The 22353-nt window shown below is 42.7% G+C and overlaps 1 protein-coding gene across 1 annotated transcript in view; it reads right to left on the bottom strand.

Annotated features, from left to right (window-relative positions):
- The window catches only part of SLC22A23 (solute carrier family 22 member 23), a 270373-nt gene that overhangs the window by 64801 nt on the left and 183219 nt on the right, over positions 1-22353 (bottom strand). Inside the window, exon 4 of the mRNA XM_007935358.2 lies at positions 7223-7391. Coding sequence (XP_007933549.1) covers positions 7223-7391 — 169 coding nt within the window. The remainder of the gene's footprint in view (positions 1-7222; positions 7392-22353) is intronic.

The following is a 22353-nucleotide window of genomic DNA, read 5'->3' as shown; positions in this document are numbered from 1 at the left end:
AGAAATACAACTGGGTGGTTTTAACAAACAGAAATTTACTTTATCACAACTAGGAGGCTAGAAGTCTGAATTCAGAGTGCTGGTTCTAGGAGAAAGCTTTCTCTCTTGTTTCTGGAGAAAGGACCTTGTCCATTTTGATCTTCTGTTCCTGGGTGATCTTCTTGGTATGTCTTTTCCCTGTCTCTGCTTTGTTTGTTTGCTTGTTTAGTCTCTTTTATATCTCAAGGAGATGAACTCAAAATGTACCCTATACTGATCCTACCTCATTAACGTAACAAAGACAACCCATTACCAAATAGGATTATAATCACAAGTATTGAGGTTAGGATTTACAATACATATTTTGGGGGATACAATTCAGTCCATAACACCAAGCATGGTATCCTTCTCTAGGGACTGGCCCTTCCTGATAACATGTACTAAATAAATGAGATGAAGTCTTCCCATCCTTGCTTCTAAGGAGCATTCTGGCTGTATGTCCAAGAAACGTTTGTTTGTTTTTCTGGCAGACCATGGTACATCCAACACCATAATTCAAAGGCATCAAGTCGTCTTCAGTCTTCCTTATTCATTGTTCAGGTTTCTCATGCATAATGAAGTGATTTAAAATACCATAGTTTGAGTCAGTAGCAGCTTAGTCCTCAAAGTAACATCTTTTTTTTTAATCATTTAAAAAAGACTTTTGCAGCAGATTTGCCCAATGTAATACATCCTTTGATTTCTTGACTGCTGCTTCCATAGGCATTGACTGTGGATCCAAGTAAAATGAAATCCTTGAAAATGTCAATATTTTCTCCATTTATCATGATGTTACTTACAGATCCAGTTATGAGGATTTTTGTTTTCTTTATGTAGAGGTGTAATCCATATTGAAGGCTATAGTCTCAGATCTTTATCAGCAAGTGCTTCAAGTTTTCTTCACTTTCAACAAGCAAGGCAGTGTCATCTGCATATCTCAGGCTGTTAATCAATCTTCCTCCAATTTCAGACATAAGTGGCAGGTTTCTCTCTTATAATGCTAAGTGGGATACACAGGTGGGTGAAGCAGACTAGTTCATCTCAAATTTGTTTCTACTATTTTCTCTCTGCCTTCTATAACAGTATTAATGGCTTTCCATTGCCAATTCTTTGTAAAGTGTCATTGTGTGTGTGACTGATACGGATCAGAGAGTGTAGTCCTTATCCTTAGTAGCCTCATGATTGTTTGAGATTTAGAATACAACATGTGTGTGCACACATGTGTATGGGCACACAGTTTAGACTTCCTCTTTCTAATCACTGATCTCAGATGGAATGTTACTTCCTAAGAAAGTTCTTTTCTGGCCACCTACTTATCATCCTTTACCTCACTGCTTTTGTTTAATTTATCTCATACTGCTTATTGTCTGAAGGCACAAGCTGTGCTTATTGGTGTCGCCATGGTCTATGGGCTCCCTCCCACCTGCACGTGCCACTCTAATGAATGCTTCAAGTGAGTAGGGCCTGGTTGTGCATGTGCAGTATTTATAGCACTTAGGATCTAGGATAGAGTTGGGCATATGGTAAGAACACAGTAAAAAAAGAGCTCCCTAAGTGCTGCAAATGGTTAATGTGCTCCAAAGTTGGAGGTTCCAGTACACTTAGAGGTGCCCTGGAAGAAAAGCCTGGCCATCTATTTCTAAAAAAAATAGTCACTAAAAACCCTGTGGAGCACTATTTTGCTCTGACACAGATGGGGTCACTATGAGTAGAAACTGACTTGATGGCAACTGGTTAAGGTTAAAAAACAACAACAACAACAACCAAACTCACTGCCACAGTGTCAATCCCAACTCATAGCAACCCATACAGGGTTTCCAATGCTGTGAATCTTTTCATATGAAGACTGCCTCATCTTTCTTCCACTGAGCAGCTGGTGGGTTCGAAATATCTACCTTTTGGTTAGCAGCCAAATGCCTTAATCACTGCACCACCAAACCAAAACCAAACCAAACCCACTGCCATTGATTCAATTCTGACTCACAGAGATCCCCATTGGGTTTCTGAGACTATAAATCTTTACAGAAATAGATTGCTGCGTCTTCCTTCCATGGAGTGCCTGGTGGGTTTGAACCACAAACCTTCTGGTTAGTAATCAAATGCCTTATGCACTGTACCACCAGAGCTCTGTTAAGGTATGAAAAGTACTTAATAATTAGCTGTATAGTCTATTCTTTCAGATTGTTCTATTTTCTCTAGTTTGTGAGATGCAAATTCCCTAGTTTATGGGTTTTGACTTTCATGATGGTTTCTCTGTGAGCTCTGTGAATTTTGCCTGTGTGCTCATCTAAGGTAAGAGTTTTTTTACCGAAAATACCCACATATGGTACAGACTTCAAGGCTCTAATTTCTTCAGGGTGAATCTTTTTCTGCACACAGTCCAAGGCCATTGGCTGGCTTTTAGGTTGTGGTAAACACAGCCTTTCTTGTCTTGTTTTCACTGACAGTTTGGATTCTAGACTCTCTTCAGGTTCCTGAGGTCTTAGCTCCATCCCCTCTATAAGGTCAAATTTGAGCCCCCTGGGCCTCTTTTGAGCACTCTGCACCTATTCCTGCCTACCTCAGGCTCTGAATTTTGTCTCCCTCTCTGTCTTTGTCTCTGTCTCTGTCTCTCTCTTGATTCCAAGGACAGAGCTCAGCACTACACTTTTATCCATGTTGTATTCTGTGCAGCACTAGTGTGTGTTTGGAGGGCTTCATCTCTTAGGTCCCCCATCCCGATGAGAGTCACCCAGGCTAATCTCTACCCCTCAGATTTATTGCCACACCTAAAGCACCTATATCTGCACTCATGCAATTGGCAGATAGTCTTGTAAATGCACAGGCTTCCATGTTTGCTCATTAGGTGACTCAAAAGTCCAAGCACATGGCTGGGGCCACACACACACACAGTAAATACCTGCTCATTGAAGGAATGCCACCAACTTCCAATATTTTGCCACCAACACATGCTGAGCTGGCTGGGGCTGCAGCTCCCTCCCCTTCCCCAGAAATCACTTCCTCCTGTCAGACAACAGAGCCTTCCAGCCAGGAAGGCCTTCTGCAGCAGATGGGAGAAGGGTGGTAATGAGGGAGATAACAAAGGGAAGGCACCTCAAAAGCCTTTAAGAGCCAATAATTCTTGTGGAGCCATTAAGGTCTGGTTGGCAAAGGAGGAATACATGTCCCCCTGATTTTTTTTTAAACCAATCCCTGTTAAGCCAAAACTCCTACACATATTAACCAAAACTCAAACCCACTGCCCTTTAGTTGATTCCAACTCACAGTGACCTTCAATGGGTTTCCAAGGCTGTAAATCTTTATGGAAGTAGATAGCTTCATCTTTCTCCCTGTAGAGTAGCTGGTGGGTTTGAACCACTGACTTTCTGGTTAGCAGCCAAATGTTTTACCCATTATGTCACCAGAGCTCCTTACACATATTAATATGCATGCAATATAATAATAATAACAATGATAATTACAGCAGTTTATATGTATGAGCATTTACTACAGGCCAGACATGTGGTAAGCACCTTAAATAATAATATTAATATTGTCATAAGCCAAACCAAACTCACTGCCATTGAGTCAATTCCGACTCATAGTGACCCCCTTTTGGTTTCCAAGGCAGTAAATCTTTACGGAAGTAGATTGCCCAGTCTTCCTTCAGTGCCGTGGCTGGTGGGTTTGAGCCATGGACCTACTGGTTAGCAGTCAAATACCTTAGGCACTACTGCCACCAATAGTTATCATACATATAACATTCAGTGGCAGGCATGGTTCTAAGTGCTTCTCATATGTTAATTATTTACCCCATTATTGGCCATTATTACTTAAGAGTAGGAGCTCTGGTAGCATAGTGCCTAAGGCACTTGACTGCTACAGAAGGTCCATGGTTCAAACCCACCAGCCACTCCTCGGAAGGAAGGTTGGGCAATCTACTACCATAGTGATATTGCCTCAGAAACCCAAGGAGGGGTCTCTATGGGTCGGGCCTGACTCGAGGGCACATAACAACAACAACAACAACAACACTTAGAGTGGCTGAGCCTGAGGCACAGAAAGGTTGAATGACATGTTCATAGTCACACACCTAGTCAGTGGCAGAGCGCCAGAACCTGTGCCTTAGCTTCCATGCCCACCAGCCTCTCCAAGTACTCCTTGGACTCCTATCAGTCCCTTATTATAAAGATTAGAAAATGGAGACTCAGAGAGGAGTTAGTAAGCTGCTCAAGATCACAGGCAGTAACAGTAAAGCCAGCTCTATGCAGCTGGAGAGCTGAGCACAAACCACCAGCCTTAGGCCTCAGTGTTTACCTGTACACACATCTGTACCAATCAAAGTCCACCAATGCCCTTTTAGTCACAAATATTTTTACATTGTTTCAAGGAAAGTTTTTGAAAGTTTTTACAATGTCTTTAAGTAAATGATCATTTTACCTTGTCTGTCATTAAATACCAATATAGCTTTTGAATTTAAATTAACAAGGAAAAAATGACACCCCTGCAGACCTGGAGGCTGGGCAGTAGCTGCTTTATACTGAGCTGCCTAACTGGCCAGTGGGTGCAGGAGACCTTGTTTTGTGGCTCCACCCAGACTGGGCAGAGGGACCCAAAAGAAGGGCTGGGCTGCCCTTCAGGGCCTAGAGGTGATGGAAACAGCATCTGAGTTTCAACCTTTTACCAGTCTCCTGAGGCTGTGTCCCAGGCCTCATAGCCCCCCAGGGGCCTGCATCAGTGCCCTTGGGGCATTGAAAAGGCAGGAGGTACAGAGGTGAGAAGAGGATGTTCTATAATGCAGAAGACAAACCATAGTGGAAGAGGGAGCACACTCTGCCAAGGGTAAGTTTCTCAATTGTCGGGGACAGGGGATGGATGCTGGTAGAAAGCAAGAGACTGGGAAGGATACCATGGAAGACAGTATGGTGCATGTGGTGGGAACCCCAGGGACCTGGGTATCAATCCAGTCACTAGCCCACACTAGCTGTGTGACTTTAGGCGGCTTACTCAACTTCTCTATGCCTCAGTTTTGTCATCTGTACAACAGAGCAATGATATGTGAAGACTGAACGATTTAACATTGGTAAGTACTTGCAATCTGTTCCTGGCAGAGAGGAAACATCATGCAAGCATTTGTTAGTAAATAAATGCCCTTGAATTCCAAAACAAATGAGCCCCAGCTATGGAAGAAAGCAGTGAGGGAAGGACAGGAAAGGTTTCCTTAGGGGAGAAAAGGAAAAGCACAGCTGACTCCATCCTGCTCAGGGAGTCTTTGCTCTTCTGACCCCATTAGAGAGAAGGATCTTCTGAACTACTATGCATGGTTTGTGACAGGAGGGGAAGAGAACAAAGCAGCTGGAGGGGCATGAATCAGAGATAACAGCTCCTCCTTCAGGCAGTAGGGGAGGGAGGAACAGGAAGAGAGTTGGGTAAAAATGGGGGTGGGGGAGGTGGTTGGCAAAGGAGGAGCAATTTTGGCAGCTGTTGTGAGCAATGACAGGCCTCCCCAGCAGGTGGCCTTTTCCATCAATTATTGCTGGTTATCCTCAACTCCCTGCAGCTGCTGAGTTGCTTATGCTCCAGTAATCAAGAATTGGGCTACTGCAGAAAGTGCAACTGTGCCCTTGTTTACCATGAGTCCTCTCTTTCTCCCATGGGGTGGGGCTGGCTAGAAGGTAGGTGCCCCCCACCTGAACATTAGAGGAAGAAGCTGGATTATAGCCTTCTAGAGTAGTTAAAGGAGCTCTGGTAGCATAGTGCCTAAGGCACATGACTGCTAACTAGAAGGCTGGCGGTTCAAACCCACCAGTCACTCCTCGGAAGGTTGGGCAATCTACTTCCGTAGTGATACCACCTCAGAAAGCCAAGGAAGGTCGACTGTGAGTTGGGTCTGACTCAACGGCACATAACAACAACAACAACAACAATAGAATAGTTAAACTTCATGAGAAGTTATAACTCCGCGAGTAGTTAAAGCAATGACACAGAAAGGTGGTTTTCATTAGTGAGACAATAACAGAAATATAGTATAATATGTACATATACATATATAACAGATCATACTGGTTGGTGAAACCAGGGTGTTGGCAGGGATGGTGGATGGTAAGGAAGGGAAGGAAAGAAGAGAATTACTTAAAAAAAGGGTGGAACAATAATTTTTTTCTAAATGTCTCTCTATCTATAGAGCAGTGGTTTCGATCTTGGTTGAACATTAATCCCATGGAGCATTTTTAAAATCCTGTTGTCCAGGCCATGCCACAGACGAATGAGTTTAGTTACTTTTTTTCTGAAGTCTGCAAAATTAAAGTTATATGTCATCTAAAATCATATTGGACTCATCTAAAGTAGAGGTGGGCATATATATATATTTATATATAATTATTTTTTTTCCTGTGGAAAGAGCCAAAAAAAAAAAAAAAAAAAACAAACACCCAAAAACCCATACTCACTGGCATCAAGTCGATTCCAACCACTGGGTTTCCAAGACTATAAATCTTTACAGAAGCAGACCACCTCATGTCTCTTCCCCAAAGCTGCTGGTGGGCTCAAACCACAGACTTTTTGGTTACAAGCCAAATGCTTTAACCAATACACCACCAGAGCTCCTTGTAATAAGAGCCAAATAGCAAATATTTTTGGCTTTATGGGTCATTTTCTCTCATACACAATTACTCAACCCTACGTTGTAGTGAGAAAGCCACCACAGGCCATAAATATGGGAAAATGAGCATGGCTGCATCCCAATAAAGTTTATTTACAAAACAGAAGGTGGGCAAGATCTGGCCAAGGGCTATATTTTGCTCACTCTCTATCACTCCTTGACCATTTCCATATTTCTCGCTCCCAACACAAAATATAAGTTTTAAATCCACACATAAAAATTCAAGTCTCAGTAACTCAGTGAGGCGGGTAGCTACAAGCAGGCAGAGGCTGACTGACCACACGCAGATGATTGGAACTGGGCAAGGGGCATGTGGGGCTCACCCTACTCTTCTGCCTGCTTGTGGGTATGTTTAAACATTTCCCAAGATTGAAAATTTGAAAAAAACACAATTAAGTTTTTAAAAAGAGAGAAAATCCCCCTCCTACAAACCTATAAACAGGAAACTCCACGAGACACCAGTGGGGAGTTTGGGGATGGTGGATCTCATTTTCTGGGGAGATGTATCTACTGACTGCTCAGGTGTCTGGGCTGCACATGCACAGGGATAGGGCAAGTACTTACGACCAGTAGAGCAGCATGAGCAGGAAGGGGCAGATAATGAGGGCTTGCAGCACCTGCCAGTCCCGGCACAGGGCAGCCAGCCCTGGCATGAGGAACTGCCCGGCCATGGCCACGAAGCTTGCCACCATGGTGATCATGAACCGCTTTTCAGGGGGGCATAGTTCTATTCCTAAAACATAAATGGAACAAGAGAGACATGAGTATCCAGCCCCATGGCTGGGGGAGTCACAGGACACTCCCAGTCAGCAAGCACAGTAACATCATCTCTACTTGCTGGAGTCCCATGTGTTATGTCAATGTTGAGATCCTTGTTCTTGTCGGTGGGGAACAGAGACCCTGACAGTGACGGAAGCAAGTTAATTGTTTACGGCCACAAAGAAAATGGTGGCAGAAGAAGGCTGTGTTTCAGAGCTGTTAGCCCAGAAATGCTGCACTGCTGGGCATGGAGGTCTTGCATCATCCACTGCTTTCAACTCCTTTGCTCCTGGGTATCCCTGAGCTGGCCTGGAAAGATTCCCTTCTGTAGGCAAAGCTATTCCATGTAAGCCCAGCCCACTGCTATCCTGTGGCCACTACTTTCTGCTTATGGTACTGTACCACTATGGTGCTGCACCATGGGACTCCCAACCCCTGGAAAGGATGGCAGGACAGCCATCTACTCACTGCCACCCACCTGCACTTCCCACCAATGCTCCTTGAGGGCTCTGAGTTACAGGGATCTTCTCATACTGTGAGGCCCAGAAGACAGAGCCAAAGCACATCTTATCTCCTTACACAGACATAAACATTCAGGTATATCATATTGTCATGATCTGACCAGAAGCTTTTCCCATATTGACATTCTTTGACCCACTGCAATATGGGCAGGCTGTGTATTCCTTTCTCTGGCCTGATTACACAGACAGTGCTTTTGGGAGGGGCCATGTCTGTCTGATTCATCTCGTAGCTCCAAAACCAAAACTGGTGTTTGCCTTCCATAAATGTTTGCTGAATAGAAGGAGACAACCTCCCTGCTGTTTGCAAGAATTCATTCTCTTAATTGACCTTGAGCAAAAAGGATGGTCACAATACCTTAAACTGTAGTACCTGAGATACAACCAGTATAAATCTATTACATGGATCACTATAATAAAGGTCCCTAATACTAGAAAAAGCAGCGAGGTTGCATACATTCTTTCTCCCTACAGAGCATGTACATTTGTTTATTATTGTTCCTCTAATATATATAATATTCCTCAAATTTCTCTTGCTTGCTTGGTCTTTTTGTTGTTTAAATATAGTTGAAATGATTCAGACAAAAAGAAGAAAGAGCCTCAGGAGGGAGTACTTTTCTCACCACTGCTCTGGGACTGTGCCAATGGTGGGCTTTGGGTACCAGTCACTGAAGCCTGTCCATAGATGTGTAGGCACCAGAGCATAGGTCAGTGTTTGGAGGACAATCAGAAGGGGAGCAGATTACAGGGGAGAATGACAAATTATGACTTGGCTATAAGGACAGAATTAGCTCTAATAAGGATAGGGCACCATGCCAGCTAATACCTATACCATTGTATCATCAGGGAAAAAAAAAAAAAAAGTAATCAAAATTCTCCTTCTTGTTCTGCATAAACAAACAGATTGTCCTCAGAGCTATTGACAAAAGACACCCAGCCCCGATGATGATAGCTTATAAAAGTCCTTCCACCATTTCATTACAAAAACAGGATTAAATAGTTCATCCTGGCCAAATACCAGAATGCAATGCTATGGGTCAGGATCACTTAGAAGGTGACTTCCAAGCAGGGCCTAGAGGTTTGCCCAAATCTAGCATTTCTGCTCTTAAAAAGTAAAAAGAAAAAAACCCAAAAAACCAAAAAACAACTAGCAGTCACTTGCTCTAGTTTTACTTGTAAAGCCCAAGCAGTAGCTTTGCTGCTACAGAAACCAGACATCTGCATTCGCCAGGGTAAGTTCCATGTTCTAGAGTCTTGGCACTGGCCAGTATCAGAAGAAAATTTAGCACAATGGCTCCATGTCCACAGGTTTGTTGGCACAGTTGACGTTGACTGTTGCTTGTGGCTTTTCTCGTGATGACCCCTCTCTTTAATGAAACGATACAGTAAGTGTGACAATACCTGCAACTACTATTCCTCTACCACAGCCTCCTCTGGGTCATCTAATTCCACGTACCAAGCTGCACATAAACAACACCATGGAAAGGATCATGAGCCAACTTCCCAAACCAGGCTTTAGCCAAAGTCAACTCACTCTTTGGTGGGCAATGGTGCTACAATCTGACTTCCCAATCTCCCCTTGCTGCAAATGAACTACTGGGACTGGTGTATATGACAATTATGAAGTTGTCATTGCTCTTCTTCCCTAAGGTTCCTCATTCCTCTCCTATAAGTGCTCTGAGTGGTCCTCAACTCCTTGCTACTTAAAGTGTGGTCCATGAATGGGTAGCAATGGCATTACCTGGGAGCTTGTTAGCAATGCAGTCTCAGGCCTCACTCAGATCTACAGCTACATTTTAATAAGACCTCAGATGACCCATTGAGAAATGCTGGCTAATCATATTTCCCCCAAACTGTAAGCATCACCCATAGCAGGAAAAGTGATTTGGACTCTCAAACATATATCTATGGAAGCTAAATAAATGAAACCATGTCCTGACTTTTCCACTCCTTGTGTTTTTGTTAGGGAAACTAGTGGGTAAAATAATTCAGAGTGCTCCAGCAGATATTGGGTGTGCTAGCATTCCTGCCTTGTCGATGGAAAAACCCAGCAAGCTGATGTCAAGAAACAGCTGTATTCACTTACAGATGACTACCTTTTTTGCTTTGACTCACCAGAAATCCTTTCCAAACCACATGAATCCAATAATGTTCTGAAGGTGCCTATAAATATTTTTTTTTCTTTTTTTTAAAAAAGCAATTATCAAAGAACCACAGGCACTTTGGGCTTGCCATTAATCACCTGTTCCTTTTTGATGATGGGAAATCAGTTTTTCTCTGGTGGAAGAGAGGAAAAAATACACCAGAACGTTAAAGACTTAAGTGCTGGCATCCGTTAGGAGGAAACTTGGAATGCGGTAGAAGGTTGCTGCCCATAAAGGGACTGCTTTCACCTCTGCAAACAAGAGTTAATGCAGTGGTTCAGATACTTGGAGACACCTGGTTACAGTCAATTGGCCAGGGTCACTGGCAGTGATCTTGAAGTGCTGGGAAATCTGCCACTACCAGGAAAAAATGTCCACATTCCACCTGCCCCTTTAGGCCAGGCTACTGCATAGAGTAATATATCCGACAGTGTTTCACTCCTATTCATAAGGTTTTCACTGGCCAATTCTTTAAGAAGTGGATGGTCCCTTCCTTTTTCCAAAAGGAAGAAGAGGATCTGGAACAAGGGTATCATTGCAGATGGATTTTGACTGAAAGCAAAGAATACCAGAAAGATGTTTACTTGTGTTTTATTGACTATACAAAAGCATTTGATTGTGTGGATCATAACAAATTACGGATAACATTGAGAAGAATGGGAATTTCAGAAAACTTAATTGTGTTCATGAGGAACCTATACATAGACCAGGAGACTGTTGTTTGAACAGAACAAGGGGATACTGCATGGTTTAAAATCAGGAAGTGAGTGCATCAGGGTTGTATCCTTTCACCATACTTACTCAATCTGTGTGCTGAGCAAATAATCTGAGAAGCTGGACTATATGAAGGTTGGCATGACATCAGGATTGGAGGAAGACTCATTATCAACCTGTGATACACAGACGCCACAACTTTGCTTGCTGAAAGTGAAGATGACTTGAAGCACTTACTGATGAAGCTTAAAGACTATAGTCTGCAGTATGGATTATACCTCAACAGAAAGAAAATAAAAATCCTCACAACTGGACCAATAAGCAGCATCACAATAAATGGAGAAAAGATTGAAGTCAAAGATTTCATATTGGTTCCACACTCAACACCAATGGAAGCAGCAGTCAAGAAATCAGACATTGTATTGCACTGGACAAATCTGCTGCAAAAGATCTCTTTAAAGTGCTGAGGAGCAAAGATTTCTCTTTGAAGACTAAAGTGCTTAACCCAAGCCAAGGTATTTTCAATCACCTCATATGCATGTGAAAGCTGGACAATGAATAAGGAAGACTGAAGAAAAGTTGATGGTTTTGAGTAGTGGTGTTAGCGAAGAATACTGAAAGTACCATGGACTGCCAGAAGAACAAACAGATCTATCCTGGAAGAAGTGCAGCCAGAATTCTCCTTGGAAGGAGAATGGCCAGACTTTGTCTTACCTACTTTGGTCATGCTGTCAGAAGGGACCATTCCCTGGAGAAGGATGTCATGCTCGGCAAAGTAGAAGGTCAATGAAAAAAGGGAAGGCCCTCAATGAGACGGATTGACATAGTGGCTGCAATGATAGGCTCAGGTATGGCAAGGATTGTGAGACTGGCACAAGACTGGGCAGTGTTTTGTTCTGTTGTACATAGTGTTGCTATAAGTCTGAGCCCACTTAGTGCACCTAACAGCAACAACTACACTGCAAAGAGTAGATCACCCACCTGTTCTTATGAGCCCCACCTGTGGAAGACCCTGGGTTGTAAGTGATGTCACTGAACTTCTTAGAGTCAATTTCTAGGCCAATGGGACTGTCTTAATTACCTCATGCTACTATAACAGATATTTCTGTTATCTACATGTGCTATTATACACGTAGCTGGCTTAAAAAAAAATGAGAAATAAATTTTCTTACAGTTCTAGAGGCTAAAAGTCCAAATCAGGGTCTTGGCTATGTCATTCCTTCTATGTGTCTCTCTCCTGGTTTCTGGTGTGTGTTGGCAATCTTTTATGTTCCTTTGCTTGTCAATGGGTTCTCATGTGTCATCTGTCTTTCTTGATATATATATGCCTCTGTAACTATTCTGCTCTTTTTGTTTTTCAAAAGTGATTAGAATTAGGTGGGAATGACCTCATTAACAAAACAAATGAAAACCCCCATTTCCTAATAGGACAACATCCACAGATAGAGAGGTCAGGACTTCCATACATATTTTTTGGGCACACAAAACTTCTTGTATGCAAAACATATTCACCCTATCACATCATCCTCCCACATCTTAACCCATTCCAACATCAATGCAATCCAAAATCTTATCTTCTGAATCTTTCAAATCAAGTATGGGTGAGACTGCACGTGCTCCAAACTGGGGCAAAATTCCTATCTATTCTTGGACCAGTGTAAACTAGAGTACAAGTTTTCTGCTTCCAAAGGACAATGGTGTATCAGGCACAGGCAGCCATTTCCATGACAGTGGGGAAAAACTGGAAGGGAAGAGGGGTTATGGGTACCAATTAAGTCCAGAACCCAGGAAGGCTCATCTCATTCACTCTCAGGCTTCAAAACAAACCTTAATTTTCCAGGCACGTCTGGAGAAAGGTCCCATCCCCTAGATTCTGCACTGGCTAATCTATCTGGATTCTGGGCTGAGGTCCTTCAACCCTGGGCACTAGTCTTGCCTTCCAGACCCAGTGGGATGGCGGTACCACCTCCTCAGCTTTGGGTGGCTCCATTCTCCTGGTCCACTGAAGTGGTGATCCCATTTCTACCTCGGGCAGTTCTATTTTCTCAGCCCACCACCATGGCAGCCCCAGCTCCTCAACTCTGAGCAGTAGCCTAGCCCATTCTCCTGGCCAACTGGAATGGAAACCCTACTCTCCAGAACTGAAGAGGCAGTGATCCCATTCTTTGAAACCTAGGTGGTAATACCACCCTTTGAAACATAAGGAGTAGTGGATCTACTCATTGAAACCGAGAAAGTGTGCCCCTAACCTGTGTTCCTCTGACAGTTCTTCTGGTTTCTAAACTGTTCTTGGGATGGTCCCTTCCTTTTCTTAGAAGACAACAGATGTTCACAACCAAGGAGCTCTACTGGCCCATTTCCTGCCTGTAGAAATCTAGGAAGCAGACAGCTTTCTTCATTTTGTATTGCCTCTGTCCCTTTTAGTTAAAGCTGACAGTGGTTCTGCTAAGGTGATTTATTAGATCCATCAGTCACAGGCCTAATCTCTTTAGCAAATGGTTGTGTAGCTACAATCTTAGTATTATTTCCAAGGCAATCTCTCTTAGTTTTGACAACAGTAGTTTACAAATCTTTATTTATGTCCTGTTGCCCTGCCCTCATTTGCACAGTTCATTTTTCAACTTATCTCTTTCCTCCAATATTTTACAACAAGGAGAAGCCATGCTGCGGCTTCAAGATATTTCTTAGAAATCTCCTCAGCTATATATCCAAGTTTATCACTTAAACACTCTACCTTCCATTAAACATTCAAACATATTTCAGACAAGTTCTTTGCCATTGTATAAAAAGGATTTTCTTTCCTCCAGTGTCTAAAAATATGCTCATCATTTCCTTTTAAAGCCTCAGGCAGAAGCACATTTAATATCTACTTTCTAGTAACATTTTGTTCACAGCAATAGAAGCTTTTGCTACAGCTCTCAGTTTTTCCAGTGCTCATCAGAATCATCCTCAATGCCCATAACTTACCAAAAATCTCATCAAGGCAATCCACTGTTACCATCAATACATCAAAATTTCTCCAGCTTAGCCCATTACTCAATTCCAATTCTCCTCTCACATTTTAGATATTTATTAGGCCAGCACTCCACTTCTGGTACCAAATTCTGTCTTACTTACTTAATGCTGCTGTGACAGAAATACCAGTGTGGGTGGCTTTAAAAACCAAAAATTTTCTCATTGTTCTAGATGCTGAAAGTTCAAATTAGGGTCTTGGCTGTGTCAATTCCTTCTGAGGCCTCTCTCCTAATTTCTAATGTCTGCCAGACATCCTTGGTATTCCTTTGGATGTAGCTGGGTCCTCACATGGTGTCTATCTTTCTGCTATGTGTATCTCTGTATCCATTCTGCTCTTTTTATAACTCATAAGAAATTAGGTTTAGGATCTACTCTATACTGGTATGACCTCATTAACATACCAAAAGAAAATCTTATTTCCAAATAGGATCATATCTACCAGTACAGAGGTCAGGACTTCAATACATATTTTTTGGGGGATACAATTCAACCCTAACAGGAACAAAACCCCAAATTGTCTTAGTAGATTTTACTTATCAGCATCAAGACTCCCCTCCTGATTGTGTAAAACAATTAAGGGTCAAAATAAATTATCATCTTGGGTGATATATCAAAGATTCAAACATAAAAACACCTCAAATGTCTAGCATGTAGTGCTTTCATTGGTATCATTATGAGCACAGATTCTAGAGTACAGTGCATGGATTCTAATCCTGCCTCTACTACTCATATGTGTGTAACCTTGGTTAAGTCACACCAGACCTGTGTGCCTCAGTTTTGCCATCTGTAAAATGGGGTGTGGTGAGCATTAAATAAGTACATAAACCAACCAACCAAACAAACAAAAAAAACCCAAAAAAACCAAACCACTGCCATCAGGTTGATTCTGATTCATAGTGACACTCATTGGTTTTCCAAGGCTGGAAATCTTTACAGAAGTAGATTATTTCATCTTCCTCCCATGGAGCAACTGGGGGGTTTGAACCACTGACCCTCTGGTTAGCAGCCAAATGCCTTACTCACTATGCCACCAGAGCTCCTTTTAAATATATATAGAGAGCCTGAATATAGAAGTGCTATGTGTTAGCATTTATATGGAATAATAGTATTACATGTTATAACTAAACATAACAATATAATTATTGCCTAGTCACTCTTTGTTCTCATTTGACTTCTTTAGTGTGCACCTGATCCAATGAATTCAGAGTACAACTGAGATTTATCCCAAACAAAAGGAAAAGAGAAATAATCTAAAATGACAATCTATATTCTTTCTTCTCCACTTACTTTATTTCATAGGAGTCTCTCATCAATTAAAAAAACAGATCTAAGTGAATCCAAGAAAACCACATAAAAATTTCTAATTGTTAAAATTTCTGTCTCCTAACACCTTAATAAGGAGCTCTGGTAGCATAGTGGCTAAGGCACTTGGCTGCTAACCAGAAGGCTGGCGGTTCAAACCCACCAGCCACTCCTCGGAAGGAAGATGGGGCAATCTACTTCTGTAGTGATACTGCCTCGGAAACCCAAGGAGGGGTCGCTATGAGTCGGGGCTGACTCGACGGCACATAACAACAACAACAACACCTTAATAGGAGTTCATGGATGATGCAAACAGTTAAGTACTTGGCTATTAACTGAAGGGTTAGTAGTTCAAATCTACCCAGAAACACCTTAGAAGAAAGGTCTGGCAATTTACTCCTGAAAAATCAGCCACTGACAATGCTGTGGAACATAGTTCTACTCTGACACATATGTGGTCACCATCAGTTGGAGTTGACTCAACAGCAACTGGTTTAACATTTTAATGAAGCAGAATTAAGAGGTACTCTTAAAAGATAGATATATTTTATAGACAAGCACAGAAATTATGAAAGGTTGTAAGAATTAAACATCAGGTAACTAAGACTGAACTGAGGCTTTCTAAATAGGTAAGGGCCATGACCAAAATGGTCAGGTACAGAAATAGTCAGAGGAACTTGGTGAGTGCTGTTGGAAATGTGAAGTTGGGGTGCAGGGAGCCTCTGATCTTTCAGGAGCCTGTAGCTCTGGGGCAGATTTGTTTTTCAGAAGTTTAAGACTTACAAGTTTCTTGGAGGTAAATAAAGTTGTGCTATCTGATCACTCCAGGTGTCAGAAGAAGATACATGAGGGAAGTGAGATGTCAGTTTGGTTGTCATGAGCTGGCCCCAACCCCTCCTTGGAAGCAGGTTGTGATGGTCTGTTTAATACATCAGCTTGGTGAGTCCACAGTCCTCAGTTATTGAACCAAACATTCATTGAGGTTCTGCTGTGATTACAGTTTATAATCAAGGAGATTATCCTTGATATCCTTGCTAATCTGAGTAGGCATGATCCAATCAGTCAGGAGGCTTTAAGAGGAGAGCTGAGGCTTCCCTTATGAAGAATAAGAATTTCCCCCTGTGCATAGCAGTTTTACCCCATGCTTGAGAGCCTGCATCCCTTGCTGGCTGCCCTATGGACCAGCCCCCACCATCACATAAGCCAGTTCCTTACAATAATCCTCTTGGTATATAGATGTAGATAACTCCAAGTGGCAATGCTAGTCTTGGGGACTCTGACTGATACAGAGATCAAGACACCTTGCATGCACATCCAAGAAGTCCTGTCTTAACTGCCCTTCTCAAGGTGCTAACAGGGGAGGACTGACCCCTCCCCCCCAGTGCCACCCCTGTTTTCTTCCCAAGCCAGCCTGGAGCACACTCCACAGCTTCACATGGCCAAACTAGAGGAGCCATCTAAATCATGGTACAGGGAAACAGCAGGCACGAGTCTGCTTTCTTGGTTGTGTAAACAGATGGCAGGGAGATGGGTCCCCAGTATCAGAGCTGCACTGAAGCAGGCAAGGACAGGCATTGCAGGCAGCCTCCAGCAGAGGGGAGTAGGGCAAGAAGGAGAAAGTGGAGGAGTTAAGGGTACAAGACTAAAGAACTAAACTTGGGAGTTCAGAAATGACTTAGAAGTTCTACAATAAAATGAAAACATCACAATGGCTCGTTGTTTCGGGAGCAAGAAGGTTGGGAAAAGGTTGCTCTGTCCCTTTGCTACCTCCTGACCACCACCTCCCAGGAAGAGGAAATTTGAGGGCCAAATTTGGCTTTCCAAGGCCCCTGCAGGGCTCCACAACTGTACAGGGCTTCCTAACACAGCACCTTAGCCACTAAAAGGCTGCAGGAGCAGATGGACCAAATTTCAAATCACTTAAGGGGATGGTACCAAAACAGAAAAAGTTACACTGAGCTGCAGCATCTGGATAAAGGGTTTTTGGGGCCTGAAGCCCCAGTGTGATCCTGGGAGCCCTATCATGGGAACCCAGTTCCACTGTGATGGCCAAAGCAAGAGCTCTCTCTCACAGCCTTGATGAGCCCAATGGGCTGAGACAGGCACCTCAGGGGAGTCTTGAAGACTGGGAAAATCTGGTGCATTCTTGTGGGAAACATCAATGCATGTGCCCACCACAAACCCAAACAAATGGAAGGTTCTCCTTTGGCCATGACCAAAGGCTCTTTTTCCCTCACTCTCTATTTGCCTATGTGCAGCCTGATGAGTTTTAACAGCCTACTGTTTTGCTAGTATGCAATGCCAAATAAGGATATTAGAAATCCCTTGCTGATACAATTGTTATCTGCACTCTCAGCAATGGTAGGTACCGCTCAATCTGTAGCTCACAGTCCCTAAATCACTGCTGTATAGCTGGATAAGAGTATCACTCTGTGTATGAAGATGATTACACTTAAATAACTAGGGAAGAAGCCCTAAGTAGAACACAAAGTTTTGTTCTGGCTTTAGCTGGAAGAACTCAGCTCTGGATTCAATGTCAAAACTATTTTCTGCCAAAAACACCAGGTGGAGAACAAAGTCTTAATGTTCTCCTCCAAACCTTCCTCAAACACACACACACACACACACACACATATATACACTTACCTGACTGTTCACTGCATTTGATCACTATAATTATTTAATTAAAAAAAAACCTTTTGAAACCACTGTTATAAAACATGTCCATCTCCCTGTAATATGTAAGTGGATAAAATGCAATCCTTTTCTTTTTTAAAATACATTTTAAAAACTGTGTATGAGCCTGGTGAAGATGAGAAGTGTGTATTTTCCTAGCATCGCTAAATGTTCCTCAAAAAAAAAAAAAAAAAAAAAAAAAACCAAACTCACTGCCCTGGAGTCGAAAATGTTCCTAGCTTCTCTAAAATGAGTCTAGTAACAATGGGATACATGAAGTGAGTGACGATATTTAAACCAAGAACCAGCATTTTCAGGACTGTGGTCCTGGGAGAGATGTGCCCTGTAGCCGAGAGGTGAAAGTTCAGACACAGCTAACAGCGGGGGTGACATTCTTTCTATGACACTTCCAGGCAGTTTAAAGCTAATTAACCTCTTTGTGCTTTTGTTTCTAGTATATAAAGTAGCTAATAATCATACCTAGGGGTCCCTGGTAGCATAGTGCCTTAGGCACTTGGCTGCTAACCAGAAGGCTGGCAGTTCAAACCCACCAGCTACTCCTCAGAAGGAAGTCTGGGCAATCTACTTCTGTAGTGATACTGCCTTGGAAGCCCAAGGAGGGGTCGCTATGAGTTGGGTCTGATTTGACGGCACATAACAACAACAATCATACCTACCACACAGAGCAGACAGTAGCAAACACAGGAGGTGCTCAGACCCTCATCTGAGCAAGGCTTCCTACTCATCACTGCTCTTACAGACATCAGGATGCTTGGCTTGATGCCACTAAGAGACAAGCTCCCGCTAGTCAAGTTCTTCCATATGGCACCTATCTTGTGTTTTAAGCAAAGCTTGGTCAAAATTGACCCAAACAACATAGTATATAAGCCCCATGTAATAGCATCCTTACTTTATGACACCTCTGCTATCCAGGAAAAGCTGACAAGACTCCTGGGTGAGAAGAAAAGTTTGGGATAGGTAAAGTCTTTGCCCCACAGACTGATTCCAGTTCTGAACTGGAGGCTGGAAAAAAAGGTAGGGAGTGAGAAAGGGGCATGTCAGCAGCCCCTGTCCTCTTCCCACACACTCCCCCTTTCTGAGATGCCTTTATTTTAGCCACGGAACCCAATCGCAGACCCATATCTTCTTTCCTTCATGGAACATATTACCAGATCACACCTCTCCCTCACTAATTTAGACACGGAATTCTGCAGAAAGAAGCAGAAGGTCTGTACTGAGGAATAATCAGCCTTAAAGTTGATGAAAATCCACACTCCTAATGAGTTCAGAAAGGATTTTAAAAAATTATTGTACATTTGATTTGGGAAGCTCTTTATCAGAAAAGCTAACCCTTGTGACTTATCCTTTTGTGTCCCATGGCCATTCTGGCTGCACCCAACATAACTTTCCATGCAGGATGAGTTTTCAGAACTGCTGGTTGAGGGAGACAAACAGGTCTAAGAAAGGAACTGTCTCCAAGCCCTCACATCTAACACACTTCCCAGCATAGGCCCTGGGGAGGAGAAATCCACTGAAGTTCAGATCATTGCTGCAGAGCTCTGCTGTCCCACCAAGGGCACAGAGGCCTACCTGACCAAGAAAAACTGAGAGACTACATGGCACAGCTCCACGAAAGTGCTCACACAGTCACAGAGGGCACACTTCCACATCTGCTGCCATGATACACTGCCATGACCTCTTCCTCCCCCTGCCCCAGCAGCCACTACTACCCATCACATGGTTTAGAGGCAAATCTCAGCCACTGGAAGAGAGACTGCAGAGCTAACAGAGGCCCTGCTTCCACAGAGATACTCAATCATATGTGGTCAGGACACCACGGGGCGGAATGGCTGGCAGCTCCTGGCCTTGTCTGAGCACTACTTTCCAGCTCTACCTGGTTCTCTGAGCCTCATGGCCTGGTGGTGCCCAATTACAGGACTCCAGAGGCTGCAGGCAGCCCTAGAGCTGATCCAGGCCTCTCTGAAGATGGTTCAGGCATCTTGGAGGCTGAATTCCTCACAAGCAAGGCTAAGAACTCTAGAACTCCCACCCTGGCCCTTATAGCTCCTGCAGCAAGCATCTCTCCTCTTCCTGCACTTCCCTTCCTTCCTCCTGCTCCCAGGCCAGGCCTAGAAGTCAATCCACACTCCTAATTACCACCATGGGTAAGGACTCAGACCCTGGAATCCTGAAAAAGAAGCCTCTGAACATGTTATTATGGAATCCTTAATATAGCAAGAGAGACCGAAACTGCCAGCCACATAGACCCAAATAGCATTTGAAAGCATGACTGTAAAAGGCTGCTATTGTCATGATATCTCCAAATCGTCCCTTCCCATGGAAGATTTATTTTTTTCTCTTCATTTAGTACCTACCAACCCAAAGGAACAATTGAAAGACTGTGAAAGAGCTTGTTTTCTCCATTTAGATTAAGAGAAAATTAATAAAAGAGAGAAATTTTAAAGTGTCTCTTATAAATCACATTCCAGAGTCTGCCACACCTGTAGGAATGAATGTTTACTACTCAAATGCTGAATTAATTACCAACTGACTACTTATTATCTGTCCAGGACAAGGCTAAGTGGTAACTTCTACTTATTAGCGAAACACTTCCATGGATATTTTTCACGCTTTAAACACATCCACCTGTCTGTCAGTTTGTGGCACTATGGTGGTTTGTGTATTTTTGCTGCAAGCTATGCCACTAGTATTTCAAAGACAGGTAAGCGCCGGTTTTCAAAAATTCACTTTATGCTACTTCGCTTTTATGAAAGACCTACATTAGTACCTGCTTTCGCTAACTGAAAGAAATCCAAAGAGGATTTTTGCTTCTACAGAAAAAGGCACAAAGCAAAACTAGCATTCAGCATTTATTTTGCAGTGAGTCATTAAAGAGGCAGCACACATTCCAAACAGTGAGAGTGGCTTCGGCAAGCTCCTTCGCCGGAACGCATCTCAGCAACAAGCTGTCATAGCATTAAAGTGTGTCTGTGAACACTATACGTTAGTGTTATTTTAGGTTTTATGTGTTATTTGATATGATTTGGTAGGGTATTTTTTGGGTCTGGGAATGGTCAAAATTTTTTCCCATATAAATTAATGATAATTGCTTTGCTTCATACCATTTTGGCTTATTTAAATTTTCATAGGAATGCTCTACTTGCAGGGAGCAGGGAGGGCAACAAACCTATACCAGCAGGATCACCAATGGTAGATAAGTTTCAGTAGAGCTTCCAGACTAAGACAGCCTAGAAAAAAAAGGCCTCATGATCTCCTTCTGAAAATCAGTCAATGAAAACTCTACGGATCATCAGAGAATACTGTCCAAATCTTCCACTCACTTACTTTGGACACGTCATCAAGAGGGACTAATCACTGGAGAAGGAGGATATCGTGTTAGGTAAAGTGGAGGGCCAGTGAAGGTGAGGGAATCCTTCAACGAAACGGATTGACACTATGGCTGTTAATAATGGACTTGAGCAAATGAACCATCTTGAAGATGGTGTAAAGTGGGTAACATTTTGTTGTTTGTATATGGGGTCACTGTAAGTCAGACCTGACTGGATGCCAACTAACACTGACAAACTTATTTAATATTCATAACAATTTTATGTTGTAGGTACTATTTTCTTAAATTATCGTGGTAAAACATATATAACAAAACAGCCATTTCAATCATTTTTGCATGTACAATTCAGTGACATTTATTGGGAGCTCTGCTAGCGTAGTGCCTAAGGCACTTGACTGCTAACCAGAAGGCTGGTGCTTCAAATCCACCAGCCACTCCTCAGAAGGAAGATTGGGCAATCAACTTCCATAGTGATACTGCCTTGGAAATCCAAGGAGGGGTTGCTATGAGTCAGGTCCGACTGGACGGCACATAACAACAACAACAACACATGCTAGGCAATGTTTTTAATATTCATTACTCATTACACAAAAGGCCAAGGAAAGAAACGACTTCAAATATCAGAACCACCTCACTTTCCTTTAAATCCTTGCATTTCAGGTCTCTAAGCAATTTCACGCAAATGAAGGAGCAGGAAGGGAAATGGATAGTTTTATGGGTCAACAACAGTTTTGAAATCGCCATCTAGGTTTTTCAGCATCTAGTTCCAAAGTCATAATTTTCAGTTCCTCTGGTGCTCTCCTTTCTATGGAACAAAGCCACACTGTTGACTGCTCATGTTTGCATAATTATATTATGCATCTGAGGAAACGGGACCTTTGTGGCCTTCAGATCTCAGAGGAGTGTGGCAGAATGGGAAGAGCCCTAAATCATTTCCAACTTGGCCCTGACAGCACCATGGACTCAGCTTCCCAACTGCCAAATGGCAGGAAAGATTCTCCGGTTAGCTATCATTAGTATATTTCCATGTCATTGTTGTTAATTTACAAACCTTGGCAAGCAATCAGGAAACTGGAGGCTGAGTTAATAGTAAGTAGAATGTATCTCAATTTGAGTTCATAGCATCACTACTTTGCAGCATCTAGTCACAGTAAATGCATTTCTCTCTTTGGCATAATTTTCCTACATAGGGAAAATTATTAGTGAACCCATTATATA

The sequence above is a fragment of the Orycteropus afer genome, unplaced genomic scaffold, assembly GCF_000298275.1.
Source record: "Orycteropus afer afer isolate SDZICR_OR568_19922 unplaced genomic scaffold, OryAfe1.0 scaffold00027, whole genome shotgun sequence".
NCBI classification, from domain to species: domain Eukaryota; kingdom Metazoa; phylum Chordata; class Mammalia; order Tubulidentata; family Orycteropodidae; genus Orycteropus; species Orycteropus afer.
This window is presented reverse-complemented; position numbering and strand designations above follow the sequence as displayed.